This window comes from Microplitis demolitor, chromosome 5, assembly GCF_026212275.2.
Source record: "Microplitis demolitor isolate Queensland-Clemson2020A chromosome 5, iyMicDemo2.1a, whole genome shotgun sequence".
In the NCBI taxonomy this organism is placed as follows: domain Eukaryota; kingdom Metazoa; phylum Arthropoda; class Insecta; order Hymenoptera; family Braconidae; genus Microplitis; species Microplitis demolitor.
In genome coordinates, this window is record NC_068549.1 from 7604653 (window position 1) to 7621147 (window position 16495).

Consider the following 16495-nt stretch of genomic DNA (forward strand, 5'->3'; position numbering starts at 1 on the left):
TTGACCTTACCTTCTGTGACATTTTCAACTTGTGGAGGAACATAATAAATTCAAATGCTTCTTCAATTCAGTTATGTCTTATTTAAAAAAAAATATATATATACATATATATATATATGTATATCCCACAAATTTTACCCGGGAAGAACAAATCATAGACGGCTATGTATGGCTTATATATGGCTCATTTAGGATCATTTGCGGCCATATATAGTTTCCAAGTATGATTTTATATATAACTACGGATGGTTATATCTGGCTATACATTTCCAATTTCCCTATATGAAGCACCATATCTAGTCACCATGTATGACTCATTTTTCCTGAGTATAAGCACATTTAGAAAAATTGTACTCAAAGAAAATTATTTTCAAGACATTCTGTATAAAATTAGATGCAAACATTGAAATATTAACAAGCTCTATGATATCTTACACAATAAAGACCATTTTCTAGCGCAAGAAATGTTTTGCATTGTGAATTGAAAACAAAAATTTTTTAGCGTAAGAAATTTTCTCCCACTTCAAGAAAATTTTTGCACTGAGGAAAATATTTCTCTTCGGACAATTTAATCGGTTTTGTTAAATTCTGTTAAGCAATAATTTATTTCGAACTGAATGAATCATATCACATATAGGTCAAAATGAATCATAATAGGTTCCGTGATCGGGAATGAAAGTTGACTTTACGAATCCACTACGGACAAATTTATAAAAGTTATCACAAGGGTCAATAGATATATTTATGATTTGTACAAGACTTGCAATTTACAACTTTGTATCAGCGTATGCAGCAAAATCCATAATATGTACTTACAAATCCGTCAATTAGTTTAAAAAATATCGACGACGAAGAGTTGAAAAAATACCATTTTATTTCATTTTCCCCGGATAAATCATGATATGATGTACTATAATATGTTTGAGTTTGACAAGCTCATAAGAAAACAATGGCATCCAAAGCATTTGTTTCTCAGAAGGTTTAAAAATTCTTTGAGTTTTAAAATAATAACTGCAGGTTCATCTTTTATTACAACAAGTTTGTTCAAACAAAATTTTTATCTTCATTTTTCTAGTTCTCAATATGTGCACATGTTTAAATAAATATTAAAAACATATTCAGTAATTTTGACAACTAAAACCATTAAAAAAATTTACCTGCAAGGCAAGTTCATATGTTTTCAATTCATAGTGTGAAAATTTCTTAGGGCAAGTACGAATTTTCTTAGAGTGAGTAAAAGATTTTCGAGCCAAGAAATCCTTTTTTTTCTGTGTACTGAAATACAAAATTTTGTTATTTAATTTTTATATGAATTGAAAATTTTTTTTTTTTACAGAAACTTTATCAGCAAATGTCTTAATTACAGAATGTTACAATTCTGCTTAAAAAAAGAAACGAAATTCTCATAGCACATCTCATGAAACTCATTTAGTTTTAGGATAAAAAATTATTATTATAAGAATAGTACAATAAATAAATTATGAAATTTCGAATTATTAATTTACAGAATTACGAATATTTATAAGTATGAAAAAATTTATGATATTATGAATAATTTTATAACTTAGTATTTTTAAAAAACTGAAAAAAATTATCAACAATGATATTTGGTACGATTGCCTTCTTGTATTTTTTTCAATCGAGAGATATTGTAACAAGTGCAATATTTCTCGGCAGTTTGTCTTTCTTCAAGGTTGTTTGAATTGAATTTTTTTACTTTTAAAGTTCTGTGGCATTCTCCTTCAACCGAACCTTCCAAATTCTCCAAATTGTTTTCACAATTAATATGAAAAAAAAAAAAAATCAAGGTGTTCACCTCGACTTACAATGTAGTTTTTTATAACTTGAATCCATGCTATTTGAAGTTCTGCACATTCAGTGAATCCTTTACACACCTGTAGGGTATCGCTGTTGTAACATAAGGTTACAACCATAAAAAGTCAGTACTTAAAGTTCATAATATAACTTTCCAATACAATATATTGTGACTGTTAATAAAATAATATACAAATATCACACCGACACCAAGGATTGGCAATTTAATTGAGCTATTTTATACTTTTTTATATTTCACTAATGTATTGTAAATTTTTATAATCAAATGATTCGATCTAAGATCAAAAACTGTAATTTTAAAATAAAAAACATTTTTTCAAATTAATTATATTGAATTTGATTAAACTATAGATCAAAACTTACCCATGGCCTTTATTAAAAGTATATCACGTTTTTTTAGATTTTTGTTGAAAAGGAAAATAATTTACGAAATATGGGAACAGCTCGTCTATAATAAATTTTGTCCAAATTGTAGTAATATTACACTGTAAAAAAAAACCAGAATCCGCGGTGCGGTGTGAATGATTTAGTGTGATAATTTTGGTGTCACGCTTAAATAACCGCAGGCAAAATAACCGCGCCAAAATACCTGACGACAAAATAACCGAATAACAAAATAACCAAATGACAAAATAACCGTTTGAAAGAATATTTGCAAAAAATTCAAATGTTCAGTATGAAATTTCCGTATGTTATTAACACATACGATAACAAGCTTATGTGTCGGTTTAACGTCGAATAATCACACACAAACCCATGATAACAGGGCACAACACGGTAACAAGCAATGAACGATTATTTTGTCATTCGGTTATTTTGTCGTCGGTTATTTTGTCTTTGGTTGAACTGTTACGCAACCAAAATTTTCAAGGCGGACGGTGTTAAATTTTTGTCTGGATGAATAAGGACGATGACACCACGAACGGTATAAATGTTACTTTAATAGGCACACAATGAAATACAAAATAATAAAAATAAATTATCGTTTGGATGCGACAATAATAAAAATTGCTCTTGTAGAAATTCCTATTCTAAGAATTAATTTATGATTTAATTAATATCATATCAAATAAAAATACTTATGTAAAGAGAATCGTTATCAACATTGAACCATAAATTACTTTATGAAGGTCGTATAAATATCAATGGCAAATGTATATATGTGTATATTGTTAGTCGTAATTAATTTACCTTTGATTAATATGTTAGAATGTTACTTGTAATGAGTCTTTTTATTTTTCATTGAAAGTACTTGACATTATATGTTTTCTTAGTTCAGTTATCAATTGTATAATTTTTTTAATCATTAGAGAAAGTTGCTTGATATTGTTTGAATTTAAATCAATAAATTTTAATATTAAAAACAGCTATTGGTTCATTTTGAATTACAAACCATATGATCGGACAATGTATGATTGTTGAGTTAACAATACCGAACGGTGTGAAAGATACACCGTGTTAAAAGTACACCACTTGATATTTCACACCGAAAAAATTTATCGCCGTCCATTTACACTGGGGAGACCGTGTACAGCCCTCGGGGATCATTTTCACACCAAACATTTTTTACAGGATACTTTATAGTAAACTTTAATTCATGAGATTCAATTCAACTCAAAGTCATAGGTTAATAATATTTTTTTTCGATTTTTCAGTACTAATATTAATTAAGTTGTGTCAATATAAGAATTAGATACGTATAGTACACTGTAAAAAATTTTTAGACACGATGTAGTGTAAATGACTTGGTGTAAAAATTGTGATGTGAAAATTACACCAAGTATCGTATCAAATTTAGGCGGCGTGAATTAAAAATTTTTACACCGTCAAAGGTGTAAATGTGTAATTTATGATAATTTTGCGTTACGAAAAATAATCATGTAAATAATGAAGGGTTCAAAATACTATTTAATATCCAAATAAAATTAATATACTTATTGATAAAGTAGTTAAAAATGTTTAATGATCATTTGTTGCTCATTAACTAAAATCATAAAGAGGAACATGGAATGTTGTAAAAAGGGTAGATTACACCCTGTTAAAATTACATGGATGCATTATTTACATGGAGCATTTTTTTCGACGTTACTTCACATCACACGGCCGTGCAAATTTCTCGGGTGCCACTTCTACACCGAAATTTTTTTCAGTGTCCTGACATTCGTTACGGTATGAAATCATTTTAAAATATATAATTAATCCATAAAGAAATTATAAATTCATTTTTTTCTTTTATTATTAATTTACATTTATACATTACAAAAGATATTTAGCAGATGTTGAATTTGTTATTTTTATATGAATAATTTCAGTATTTTCTGTTTATAGAAAAAATGAGTATTCATATTTTCTATTATCTCGGGTATAGTTATCACATTTAAATTTGTTGTGAGGAGACAATAAATTGCTCAAAAATTATGATAAACAAAATTGTTATTAAAAGCTTGCTGCTTTAAATGATGAATGTATTATATGAAAAAAAAAATTATATATATATATATATATATATATATATATTTTGATAATCTATTAAGCAATTAAATTTATTAGAACTTATTTTTTAATACCATAATTAATCATCCTCTGTGATATGATTTATTTTTTACTTGAACTTCATCCTGCTGAGTTTCATCAGTTTGATCTTGAGCTTTACCTCTACTACTGTTTCCAAATCTCCCACGAGTTCCTGGTCTAGATGAGGACTCACTGTTGGAATTACTTTTATTTCTTCCATTTGATGCCCTATAATAAAAATAATTTTTGTTATTAACATTCATATTTAAATACATATTATTTGTCATATTTTTTATATCTTTTACTTTGATTTTGTAGTAGATTCAACTGATGAATGTGTCGTCGTTTCTTTATAAGTACCAGCTTGAGCTCGTCGTCTTTTTAAAGCAGCTAGAAGATCTTCATTCGTTCTAGAATAAAAAAAAAACATTTTCATTATGTTTTGTATCAGATAAAAAAAAACATAAAACTAATAAAAAATTATTAATACCTGAATGATCTCATGATACCTCCAGCCCGAAGTTTTTTTGATGGCTCTGTTGTAGTGGTTAGGGTTTCTTCTTGTTCGGCATTTTCATCAGCTGATTCATCGCCATCTTCACCCTCTTCTTCGACATCTTGTTCAACTGGTTTAAGTGTAGTGGTTGTTGTCTTAAAAAATAATAAAAATTATAAATTTATACTATACTTTAACAGAATATAAATTTGATATAAAAAATAACAAGTGGTTAACTATGTGGCTAACCTTGGAATAACATTGAGTCAAAATTATAATCCTAAATTTAGCCTACCATACTACTTACAAATTCTCACTTCATTTTTCGAGTTTCTACTCACGTATTAAATAGAACAAAAAATTATCCTTCTATATAAAAATTTAAATATTTTATGAGCAAGAAGTTATAACGATATGGTAATACAAAAATATTATAATTTTTTTTTTTTTTTTTTTTTATGAAACAAAACTCGTAAAAATAATAATATGTTGTTTCTTAAAATTATACATTAGTCACCAAGTGCAAGCATAATTTTCATAAAAGTACACGATAAAACAATTCTTGCTGGATAAATAAATAAATAAATTAACAATAAGATTATTTTTCAAATTCTTTTAAATATGTTCATAATAAGCAAAAGAAAAGAAATTTTAAATAACAAATAACTTCTTATTGAATTAAAACAATAAATTTTGAAATTAAATCCCGCCATCCAGGTCAAAAATATAACTTGATTTCTACTTTTTTGACTTACTTGACTTGCTTGTGGCTTAATTAACTTAACTTGACTTTTACTTGCATTTGACAGTTAAATTGATTTTGGCTACATCTACTTTTTTTAACTTCAATATGACTTTTTTTAACTTAAAAATTCAAGTCAACTAAGTCGGTTGGCGTAAATCGGTATTAAGTAAGATAGCTTAATCAAAACCAATTCAAAACCAAGTATGTTTTTATATCTTAAAATATATTTTTCATTTATTAAAAAAAGAACCTAAACGACTTGTATTTATCTTACTAGATTTGCTTTATTTTCGATTTTTAAAATTACGTCAAAATCAAATTATTTATTTGACCCGGGTATTTACTAGAAATTGATAAAATAAATTATTATTAGAGGTCATTAGTTATAGAGATTGAGTAATTAATAATCATCACTTATTATGCATACTGAAAAATTGCATTTTTTGTTTTTTCAGTTTTTTCAAGTCAAAAAAATAAGAACCTTACTGTTGAAGGTTTACGACCAATTGGAGTTCTTCCACGCGGAGACAGTAGACTTCCTAATCTGCTTGCAGGTTTTGCAGGTGCTTGAGTAACTACTGGTTCTGGTTCCTCCACATATTCATCATCATCATACTGTGTTTCAGCTAATGCACAGCTGATTAGATAAAACGCCAATAATCTTGAAAAAAAAAAAATTATATTACAAATTTTCATTACTTTTATTAATTATAATATTATAAAGTATAAAAATTACAAAATAGTGTATTTTGAGAAATTTTTATCTGAGTCAATACATTAGATATCATACAATTTCATACTTGTATTGAGTACATTGATATTTTATACTCTAAAAAAACGTGTGTAAGTCCTCGCTATCCCAGTGTTAAATTTAATCCCGAAAACGGTGTTAAAAATAACACCGGTAGCGATATTAAAATTTTTCACGGTGTTATACGACAGATTTTCCAATTTATGAATAATCCAAAGAATATTTGTCCATAATTACATGTTAATACTATCGTATAAAATATAGAAAACAGATTATTATGATTCAAGTTTCTTTGCAAACTCAATCAGTGAAAAAAATAAAATAAAATTACCACTGATTAATTTATTATCGTTTAAGCAGTTATTGCATTATGAAAAACATTAAAAGTTTAAAAAAATTATTATTATACTATTCCTAAATATTTAATTAGATAATTAATCAAAATTTATGCAACTTGTTCAGTTTAATGAAATTGGCATTACTTATTTCATAGGTAATAAAAATGTTTTTAATTTCAATTAACGATAGTTTCGTTATTTTGACACAATATTATTATTTTTTTCTGTTTTGTAACTCTTAAAACACTTATAATCAGATCCTTATATTACGATCCAAGTTAATTTACAGCACGTGTAAACCGTTTTAACACCGGTAGAAGAACACCACTACACCATTGTAAGTTTATTTTCATACTACTTTCAAAGTACGCCCATTTTAACACCGTTGTTTCTTATAAAGTAAGTGTACGATTATAATTTGAGACATCATTCTAAATTTAGAATTAATAAATAATGCTATTCAGAACTAACTTGTTCTTGTGACGAAATTCAAGAATTTTAAGCATTTACACGGGGTCTAAAAACGCTTTAAGAAATTATATTGTCTATTGGGAAATCATTAAAAAAAAAAAAAAAAAAAAAAAAAAAACATACATTTATCAAATTATGACAACTACGGTACCTAGCAAAATTAACGAAAAAAAATTTATTTAGAAAGATAAATCGAGGAAATGTTCCTTAAATATGTAACGTACACTGATACGTATGATTAATCATAAATTAATATTTTAGCGAACAAGCTCATTTTTAGTATTGCACACTGAAACACTTATATAATATAAGCCCACTGGGATGCCCGTCTGTTTTTGATATTAACAGTTTAATATATATTCTTAACCATTCAACGTTATTATTAGGATTAAGCATAGAGATTAATTTTTTCAATTTCCAATTATCAATTGTTACCAACGAAATTATTTTTTTTTTATAATTAGATTACTTTGAAAAGAAGGAATTTTTTTCTTTTAATTAGAATTTTTCTTAATAATGTGTTTTTATTGGTTGAATCGGTTTCAAATTCCATTACAGACACTAATATCCTCCGTACTGATGTTCTTTAATAAACTCGAAAGCATTTTAAAATATTCAGCAATACCCGTTATTGTATATATTAAAAAAAAAAACTCTTTGGTTTAAAGAATTTTAGTTTCAATTCAACTCGAATAATGAATGATGTATTAATTACAGAATTTGTCTCTGAAAATGAAAAATTTTTTAATCTCATATAGAAAGGATAAAACATAAAACTATTTTTAACACGAAAAACATTTTTAACATAATTATAATAAGAAGAAAAGGTCAGTTAAAATTAATTCTTATAGAATTGAAAATAAAAAAAAAGAAAAAAATTTGCAATTATTACGGAACGCTTAGATTGCAAATATCAACTCGACCTTTACGATTTATATTTATAACAAGTATTTGAACATACATAGATAAAAAAAGTCAATAAAAAAATATAAAATATTTCATTTTCATTTCAGTTAAATATTTATTTATAATTGATCATTATTTTTTTTTTTATTAAAAAAATAATTGATACTTATTAAAATGTATTAAAAATATATAGCATTAATATACGCCATTTTATGATGAATTAAATTCTTGAAACAATAACACACTCGATTGAAATTTTTTAAGTAAAAAAAAAATTCTTTTCCTAAAAGTAATTTTTTTTTCTCTTCATTGATTCCGTTTACTGTAGCACAGTCAGAAAATAAATAAATAGTTGTTAACAGTTAATAAAAAATCAATTAAACCATATAACAATTTTTGTGCAATCATATATCACGAATTTTAGCTGTTGTATAAAAATTTTATAAAAATACATTCTCTAACGTGAATTTATGTAAATTTTTGAACTGTTGTATATTAGCATATTTTTTTTAACATAACACTGATAAGAAAATTTTCTCTTATAATTAATAATCACATTTTTTCAATGCTATATCTCATTAAATCTCGAAGATTAACTTATAAATTCCATATCAATATATTTCAAACGGCTACCAATGTTCGTATTTTTAACCTGTGACATTCAAGTATCCGGAGTCTCACTTTCTCTGGCCTTTTGATCATGGCATGTGATTACACGGTAATACATTTTATACATTAAAAATATTATGGATTCATGAATAAACTAACAAAGTATTATAATTTCGATTTTATTTATCTTTTATTTATTTCAAAATAAATACTTGAAATATAATTTAGCAAACCAAAAAATCTATAGAATAGAACGACTTTTGAAAATAAATTTGTATGATTGTTAATTTTAGCTGCAAGTATTTGTTCTCATTGGCTTTCACATAAGCCGATGAAAATGCTGAAGTTTAGCCAGTGGAGCAGTGAAAGTAGACAATCGAAGACACAACCGGTTATATCGTGACAAATCATAAATCAATTGAAATATTGTTAATAAAATTAATATTTATAATATTTTCAATTTGAAAATTGTCTATTGATCAGCTAAATATAGAAAAGTAAATACATTTATAAAATGAATTATTAAACACATTTATGACAACAAAAGATTTGATAATATCAAACTCATGAAGAATCATACTCGTTATAAAAGTTTCAAAACAATACTTATATATTTCTCGTTTTTTTTTTAAGCCTTTCTTCTGGGTTTATTAAATCAGAATAACTTTATTACTAATCTTAAAAACATAGCAATAAAAAATAGCACCTATTATAGAGATAAATAATTAAAATAAAAGTTATTTATTGCCTACTTAATCACTTAGAATAGTAAACTCAATAAATTATTATAATTATTTATATATTTCCGCATTTTAAAGTGAACAATATTTATGATCAAGTCTTGAATGATTAAAAGTTAATTAAATTAAAAATTTAAGTATAAATTAAATAATCAAAGCTTAATTAGTTGCTTTCCGAGTACAGAAATTTTAGCAGCCAAAGGGATCAAAAGTGAACAGGTCAGCCTTGGAATTTTCATCACGTGACGATAATCACTTCTGTTACACCAATCAGTAATGAGGAATCAGAAATTACATAGATTATTTGAATTTAAAAATGAACAAATTAACATTTAAAGAGAAAGAGATTGTTGACATAAAATTATTTAATATCTTTTAAATTTTCTTCAATCTAAATAAAAATAGTTTTACACAAAATATAGTGTCAAATATTATTCTACAATAAAAAAAAGTATTTATGTAAATTTACAGCTTCTGTATATCGAAAAAAAAAATGATATTTATAAAGTCATTCAAGAATAATATTAGTAACAAAAAAATTTAATAGTTTAGTAAATATTTTATGAATTTTTTCTAGGCGCGATTTTTAAATATAAAATGAATCAAATAGTGGTAAGTAAAACTTTATATGATTTACATTTTAATTAATAAAAAAAAATACAAAGATATTAATTTATTTTTTAAAATTACGAATCTATCAGATTATGATTACTAAAAATATGAGCCGAGAAATATCAATTTTCTGGAGTTATAAAAAATTGAACCAATTGCTTTAGATTTTTATGTAATTTTAGTTTATTCAAACGTTTTTTAAATTTTTAAAACATTATTTATGAGATATATGAAAACGGTATGTAATGTGATGCTTTTTATGCATACAGCATAGCGAAAGTGCACTAATCGTGAATAGAGCACGACACTCCTGTCTGCACTTTTATTTTTTTTTTAAATTATACAGTACATAATTTACGATTAGAAATTAAAATTATTTATTCATTAAAATTATATTTTCCTATTCAAACTGTTAAATAATGTACGATTTCATTTTTAATAGTCATTTAAAAAATAATAAATTAATTGTAACATTAAATCTTAGATAGTAATTTAATTTTTTATCTACAAATAAATTATTAAAAGTATTTACTTTTATATAATTTTAGTTTATTTATTATTGGAAGTGTTTATGATTTTTTATTATAATCAGGTAATTTATTGAGTATTTTATTATTTTTATTTGAAATTATTTTTCAATTTATTGAACTCTAAGACCATATGTTTTTACTCCCACGCAAAGATCATCATGGAAATTAAAACCACTGAATATATAAATGTGCAATTTACCGAATTTGATAAAATATATCTAGTAATCGAAAATATGATTAAGAAAAAAAACATTTAGTATAAAGATCATACTAATTGTGAACTAATAAAAATTTTTTCATTCAATTTTTTACAAGTATTATGATAAAAATTATACCTAAACATGTGAACATATGCGTGATAATTACAAAATCTAAATTGATATATGAATCAGTAAAAAATTTGATTTATATGAAAAACTGATAGTTAATAAAAAATTTTTATGTTTACTTACAGGAAGATTGTAGATCTCATGATACTCCTGTGATCTCGGCTGGGTTAGAAATGTTTCGTCAAGGATGCTCGTGAGTTGTTGACAAGGAGGTGGAGGAATGGTGAATAGAAAAAAGAGAAAGAACCGATCACACCACCACTGCAATGTGGAGGTTGTGTACTTTCAAGCGCCGATTCGAGTCTCCCTCCCCTCTCACTTTTTTCGTTGTTACATATTTGTTTAATAAAAAAATATAATATTTAACTGTCATATAATATAATATTTAAAATTTCTTTTTATACTTTATACTAAATTTACTTCAAATTCGTTCAATACGTAGGACTGAAAGACAACTAGAAAGTTGTACAAATAGTAATAAGGTAAGGAAATATTTAAAAAATTTTTTGTTGTGAAATTTGAAAAAAATTGGATAACCTTTCATTCTGCGGTACAGTCCTATAACTTAATATTGTCATTGGATTTTTATACCATCTTAAAAATATTGTTTTTAGACACGCATTGATCAAAGTATTTTTAACTTTCCACTATGAAAATTGACGATTTTCGAAAAATTCGGAAAGTTATTGTAATCACCTCAATTTTCAAAAATCGAGTTTTCATCAGATTTCGATATTTTGAGGTCCTAGGAAGCTATTTTGACTATTTACAAAATGACGTCCAAGTGTGTGTGTAAACTCTCTATAATTTGTTAACTAGTTAATCGATTTGGATGTTTTGTGCGGCAATCAAAAGAGCTTGTCAGCCATAAATTTTGCTATGAATTTTCAAATTATTCAATCGAATAAACTCTGAGATAATTAAGAAATACAATAAAAAGTTTGTTTAGTTTTTTTGGAATTTCTCGAAAAGAACTCAATGAATCGTTTTCAAAATCTTGTCAGCTCTAGAACTGAATAAAACGCGTCAATTGCCGTATCAAATATTAAAAATTAAAATCGGTTGATTCGTTCGAGAGATATCGTCGGAAAAAGAAATGCTAAATTACGTTTTTTTTTTTTTCGAAAAAACTCAATCGATCGATTTTGGGCTCTAATCAGCTCTAGAACTCGATAAAACGCATCAATTTCTGCGAGAACCATTTCAATTGGTTAATTTGTTTGAGCGATATCGTTGGTTAAAGAAATGATAAAAACGATTTCTCTCGACTATTTTCAAAAAGACTAAATTCGATCTATTTCAAATTCATAACAAATGTAGAACTCGATAAAAATCGTAGTGCTGAATCGAACACATTAACGTCAGCGGATTCGTTCGAGAGATATCGATGATGAAAAATTTCAAAAACAACAATTTAATTTTATTCCCCTCGATAGTTCCTAAATAATATAATATACTCTGTGTTTTAATAATTATATCAGAATTTCATCTTCGTGGACTTTTCTAATCAATGCATGACTTATGATAATCGATTCGTTAGTTTAGAAAATAACGTCAACAAAACATTTGAAAATGACTGTTCTCTGAAATTTCTTCGGATATTTCATGGGGTTATAATCTAATTCAAACTCATTTCACTCTTGTTTACTAACATTCCGTTCTGTTCAAATATACAATTTTACTTAAGACGCGTTTTCATTTGTTTCTCTATTCGCACTCAACTGGATAAACGGTACTATCTCTGTTGCACTTGTACATTAAATAGGAACTTTGTCCAAGCTTTTCTCGCAAACAAATGAAAGTTATCAAAAAATTCAAGTGCACTTCGCTAGTTCATACAGTAAAGCATCGGGTCTGTGTCTTTATTTTGCGTTTAGAGCTTTTATTTCAGAGAAAAGCTGGGACAAAATTATCTGAAAACCGTTCTTAAAAATAATCGTACAAAAAAATGAATTTTCAAAGTTGAGAACAGAAAATTACTTTTTTGGAGCTCAAAAAACTAATGTATTCAAGTATTTTTGAGCTTGAAGAGCTAAAAACTGTATTTCGAATAATGTTTTCCAGTTTTTTTTTTTTTTTTGGCTGCTCACAAGTAAATTTCAAAATTTTGTTCAATTATTGATCATCAATGTAATCCACATAATTTATTTAACTATAAAAATTGACACAAGTCAATTTTAATGTTAAAGAATTCGATAAACATTTATATTTCCATTCATATGACTAAACAATTTTATAAAAACAAACATCTTTAGATTATTTTTTAATATATATTTTTGTATATATGATAATTGCATTCTTTTATTAACTATAGCATTGATTACTGATGGTAAAAAAATAATATTCGTCTTCATTTATTATATTATGATTTATAATTTATCAAGTACCGTAAATTTTACATATTTGTTAATAAACCATTTATAAATAACTGAGTATTTGGTAGCCTAAATTTGTAAGTCTTTATTTTAATATTTGTAAGTCTTTATTTTAATAAACATATTAAATTTTAATTTTTGTTGATCATTGAATGCTTTATCACATTAAAACTTTTAGGTACTTTGTTAACATTGGAATTAATAATTACAATGTTTCTTAATCATTATATAATTTTTTGAATACAGTTCTCATATTATCATTATTATAATTCGTGATTATTAAATTAATTACTTAAAAATTTTAATAATTTGTTAATAACACATAAACACAATAAAGAGTGTGACGAGCACCCGCTATTTTCCCGCTTAAATTAAACATCTGTTTGGGTCCGGGAACATGAAATGCGTAGAGTCAAGTCCGGGAACATGAATTACATAAAGCTTACGGGGATAAGAAAAATAAGAAGGCAATTGCGGACCCACAGAACTGCGCGCCTGATTGTATCAGGAGTCAATAAACATAAGTTAGTGTCAGTAGTAGATAAATTAAGAGCGCAGCAAGACGAGTGGTGGTAACGACGAGCCCGGGTCTAATGCAAAGGGAATATTAGTTCCGGCAGCACCGCTAGAGCGCGCATCCCGGCTAAGTCGTCCCTGGGTAGAGCGGTATCTCAATTATTTATAACCCGTTTAGATGAGCCGGAAAAAATCAGTCCGAATCCGAAATCCAAGCATTGGAGTGACAGAGGTATGGATAGATATATATATATCGAAAAACCGAAGGACGATAGCGTAGCAACAAAGCTAAAGTCTTCCATCACGCCAAAGGTCATTCAAGGATTTAAGTTATATCGAAAAACCGAAGAGATGAATCACGCAAGACTAAATGCTGAATGTATTTTCGCCGATAATATAACATTACTTACAGAAAATTTAACATTTCTCGAGTCACGTTGTTATGATGAATCGGTGTTCAGCCGAGCGGAACAGTGTTTTTTTACTACGATGGTGATTTATTATTATTACTACTATTACTTGATTACTATTATCTCTTATTAACTATGACTACTTGATGTTACCTACTTACTACTGTGATTTTTCTTAATACTAAAACTATTACTACAACTATGAGGATTTATTATTATTATTTTTCTACACCATTCATCAGTAAAGAATTCTCCTCGATGTTAAAAGATTTCCATATTAAATACGTACGAACACCGCCATACTCGCCGCAATGTAATCCCGTAGAACGCGCCAACCGAGTTAAAGGAACATTGATTGCGCAATTCGTTGGGGCAAATCAGAAAACCTGGGATAAACTTATACCAGAACTGATGTTTGTATATTACACCGCGAAACGTGATACGACCGAGTTCTCACCCGCGTATCTAAATTGAACCGGAAAAGCATGAACCTGAAAACCTCGAACCTCGACGTATAACCCGGGCTATGGTCAAAAAAGCCCTTTTTGCTTCTATCGCTGAAGAGCCAGGTTGAGAATTGGGATTACCCCCTTAACAGGAGTTCTACTAGCATTTATTATCTGTGTTTTTGTAGCTTTGACAGAACTAAAATGTTTTTTTACTTATAAATTTACTGTCCTGTACTTTAGCACTTGTTCTACTACCTCAAAACTGTGAAAATTTTAGAATTCGAGGAATGACATGAATGAATGAATATATGTAAAAGAATGAGAATAACTATGTAAACATTGCGAAACCACGTAATCTGTGTAATAAATGCAGTCACCAGCGATCCAGGAGTTCACGATGGAGGAGATGATTCAGCGACCACCACAGCTGATCCTGACGCTAACTCCCGTAGCAACCACACCCCCGCCTACCTCAGCAACAACGACAGCAACTAACACCAAGAAAAGATCCGACATTCGGCTGAGAGAGATCCAGGAGGTCAACTATTCAACTCCGAATATGTACGTAAAACGCCACTCCAGTTGTCGATAGAATCCAAAAATGTGGATTTGATTACGAAACTAGTTAGGAACTTAAATAAGATTCTTGAAAAAAAAAAAAAAAACATACTTTGATAGTACAGTTGAAAGGATCACATCGCTTCTGCTGTCAACAGATCCACTTAATGGACCCATTCTTGAAGCTCTCGTTAATTGAGTTGACAACGACCACATCTCCGAGGAATTCTACCTAAAATTTGTAAACTATTTGTTGGACAAAGATTACCCGGATCTTTGTGAAAAGTTATTGACCAAGTGTTTGGAGTGACCGAGGCGTGGATAGAGAGCAAGAGGACGACTAAATAACAGGTATTTCCGTGATTCTAGTCTAATCTTATTAGAATTAATTTTTGCCCGTCGTTCCGCCTGACGAGAAATATTTCGCTAGTGGTTTGGTGAAATATTTCGAAGTCTATGACAGGCGATCAATATTTTTAATCTGGCTCTATCGGGAATTAGGCAATTTGTCAATAGGCTGGTTTTCCGGCTTCGATAAAGTGCACCCGTGTATTCTTTTTTTACACAACAACTAGGATGGAGTGTGTCTTAGAGCTGGTATTCCGGCTTCGCAGACTCCAGTGGAGGACGTATTAATGTGGTTTACCGTGTTTACGTTCCTCTAAATTTTGATCGTAGAGCTTTACTCTACGAATAGAAGGAGCGAGTACCAGTCCGTATTAAATTCGGTGAAAAGGACCGTAGATTTCGTAGTTCGCGACGCGAGACCCTGCAGAGGAGAAATTGAATAACCGCGGCTCGTCTTCACCGAATTTAAATAATTTATTAAACATTTTTTTTTTTTATATTTGTGATTGTGTTTATGAACCGTTAATGAAAATCGAATGTTATATTTTCTTTAATAAAGAATTTACAAGTCTGAAATAAATTTGAAATTATTTGTGTTGCGCGATCCCCAACCTATCCCTGGGCTCCGGCGAACTAATGAGCATGAGGAGACTACGGTAATAAAGAACGTAGCAAAGATTCCAATCCTTCCGTAACGTTACAAGAATATAGTTAATTTACTATAGACCATTAATCAATAAAACAATAATATCAAACTAGACTGCAGCATTTGAATTTACTTGAGAAAAAAAAAAAAGTTCATTGTATGACTTGAATTTGTAATCAAATGTAAAATAATAATTTAAATTAATTAATAATTTGTTGAGGTTTTGATTTCAATCGATTAAGTATTGCTTTGTTATATGCATTTTTAGCTCCATTTTTATCATGTTCTAATATAGAACCACATTTACTACAGTAAC

The 16495-nt window shown here is 27.7% G+C and overlaps 1 protein-coding gene across 1 annotated transcript; it reads right to left on the reverse strand.

The window, feature by feature from the left end:
- Window positions 1-4174: 4174 nt before the first annotated feature.
- On the reverse strand, window positions 4175-11108 carry LOC103576099 (uncharacterized). Its single transcript, XM_008556141.3, has 5 exons — window positions 11001-11108; window positions 6078-6252; window positions 4841-5001; window positions 4656-4760; window positions 4175-4578 (listed from the first exon to the last, which is right to left on the reverse strand). The coding sequence occupies exons 1-5, from the start codon at window positions 11018-11020 to the stop codon at window positions 4413-4415; spliced, it is 627 nt and encodes a 208-aa protein (XP_008554363.1). The 5' UTR covers window positions 11021-11108; the 3' UTR covers window positions 4175-4412.
- Between the last annotated feature and the right edge of the window lie 5387 nt (window positions 11109-16495).

What these genes read in the sequence shown, in the direction of transcription:
- LOC103576099 (XM_008556141.3), bottom strand. Translation starts at nt 11,020, where the DNA reads ATGAGATCTACAATCTTCCT. An exon ending in ATGAGATCTACAATCTTCCT is followed by an intron (nt 6,253 to 11,000) that starts GTAAGTAAACAT and finishes TTTTTTTTCAAG; the next exon opens with ATTATTGGCGTTTTATCTAA. An exon ending in GAATCTACTACAAAATCAAA is followed by an intron (nt 4,579 to 4,655) that starts GTAAAAGATATA and finishes TTTTTATTATAG; the next exon opens with GGCATCAAATGGAAGAAATA.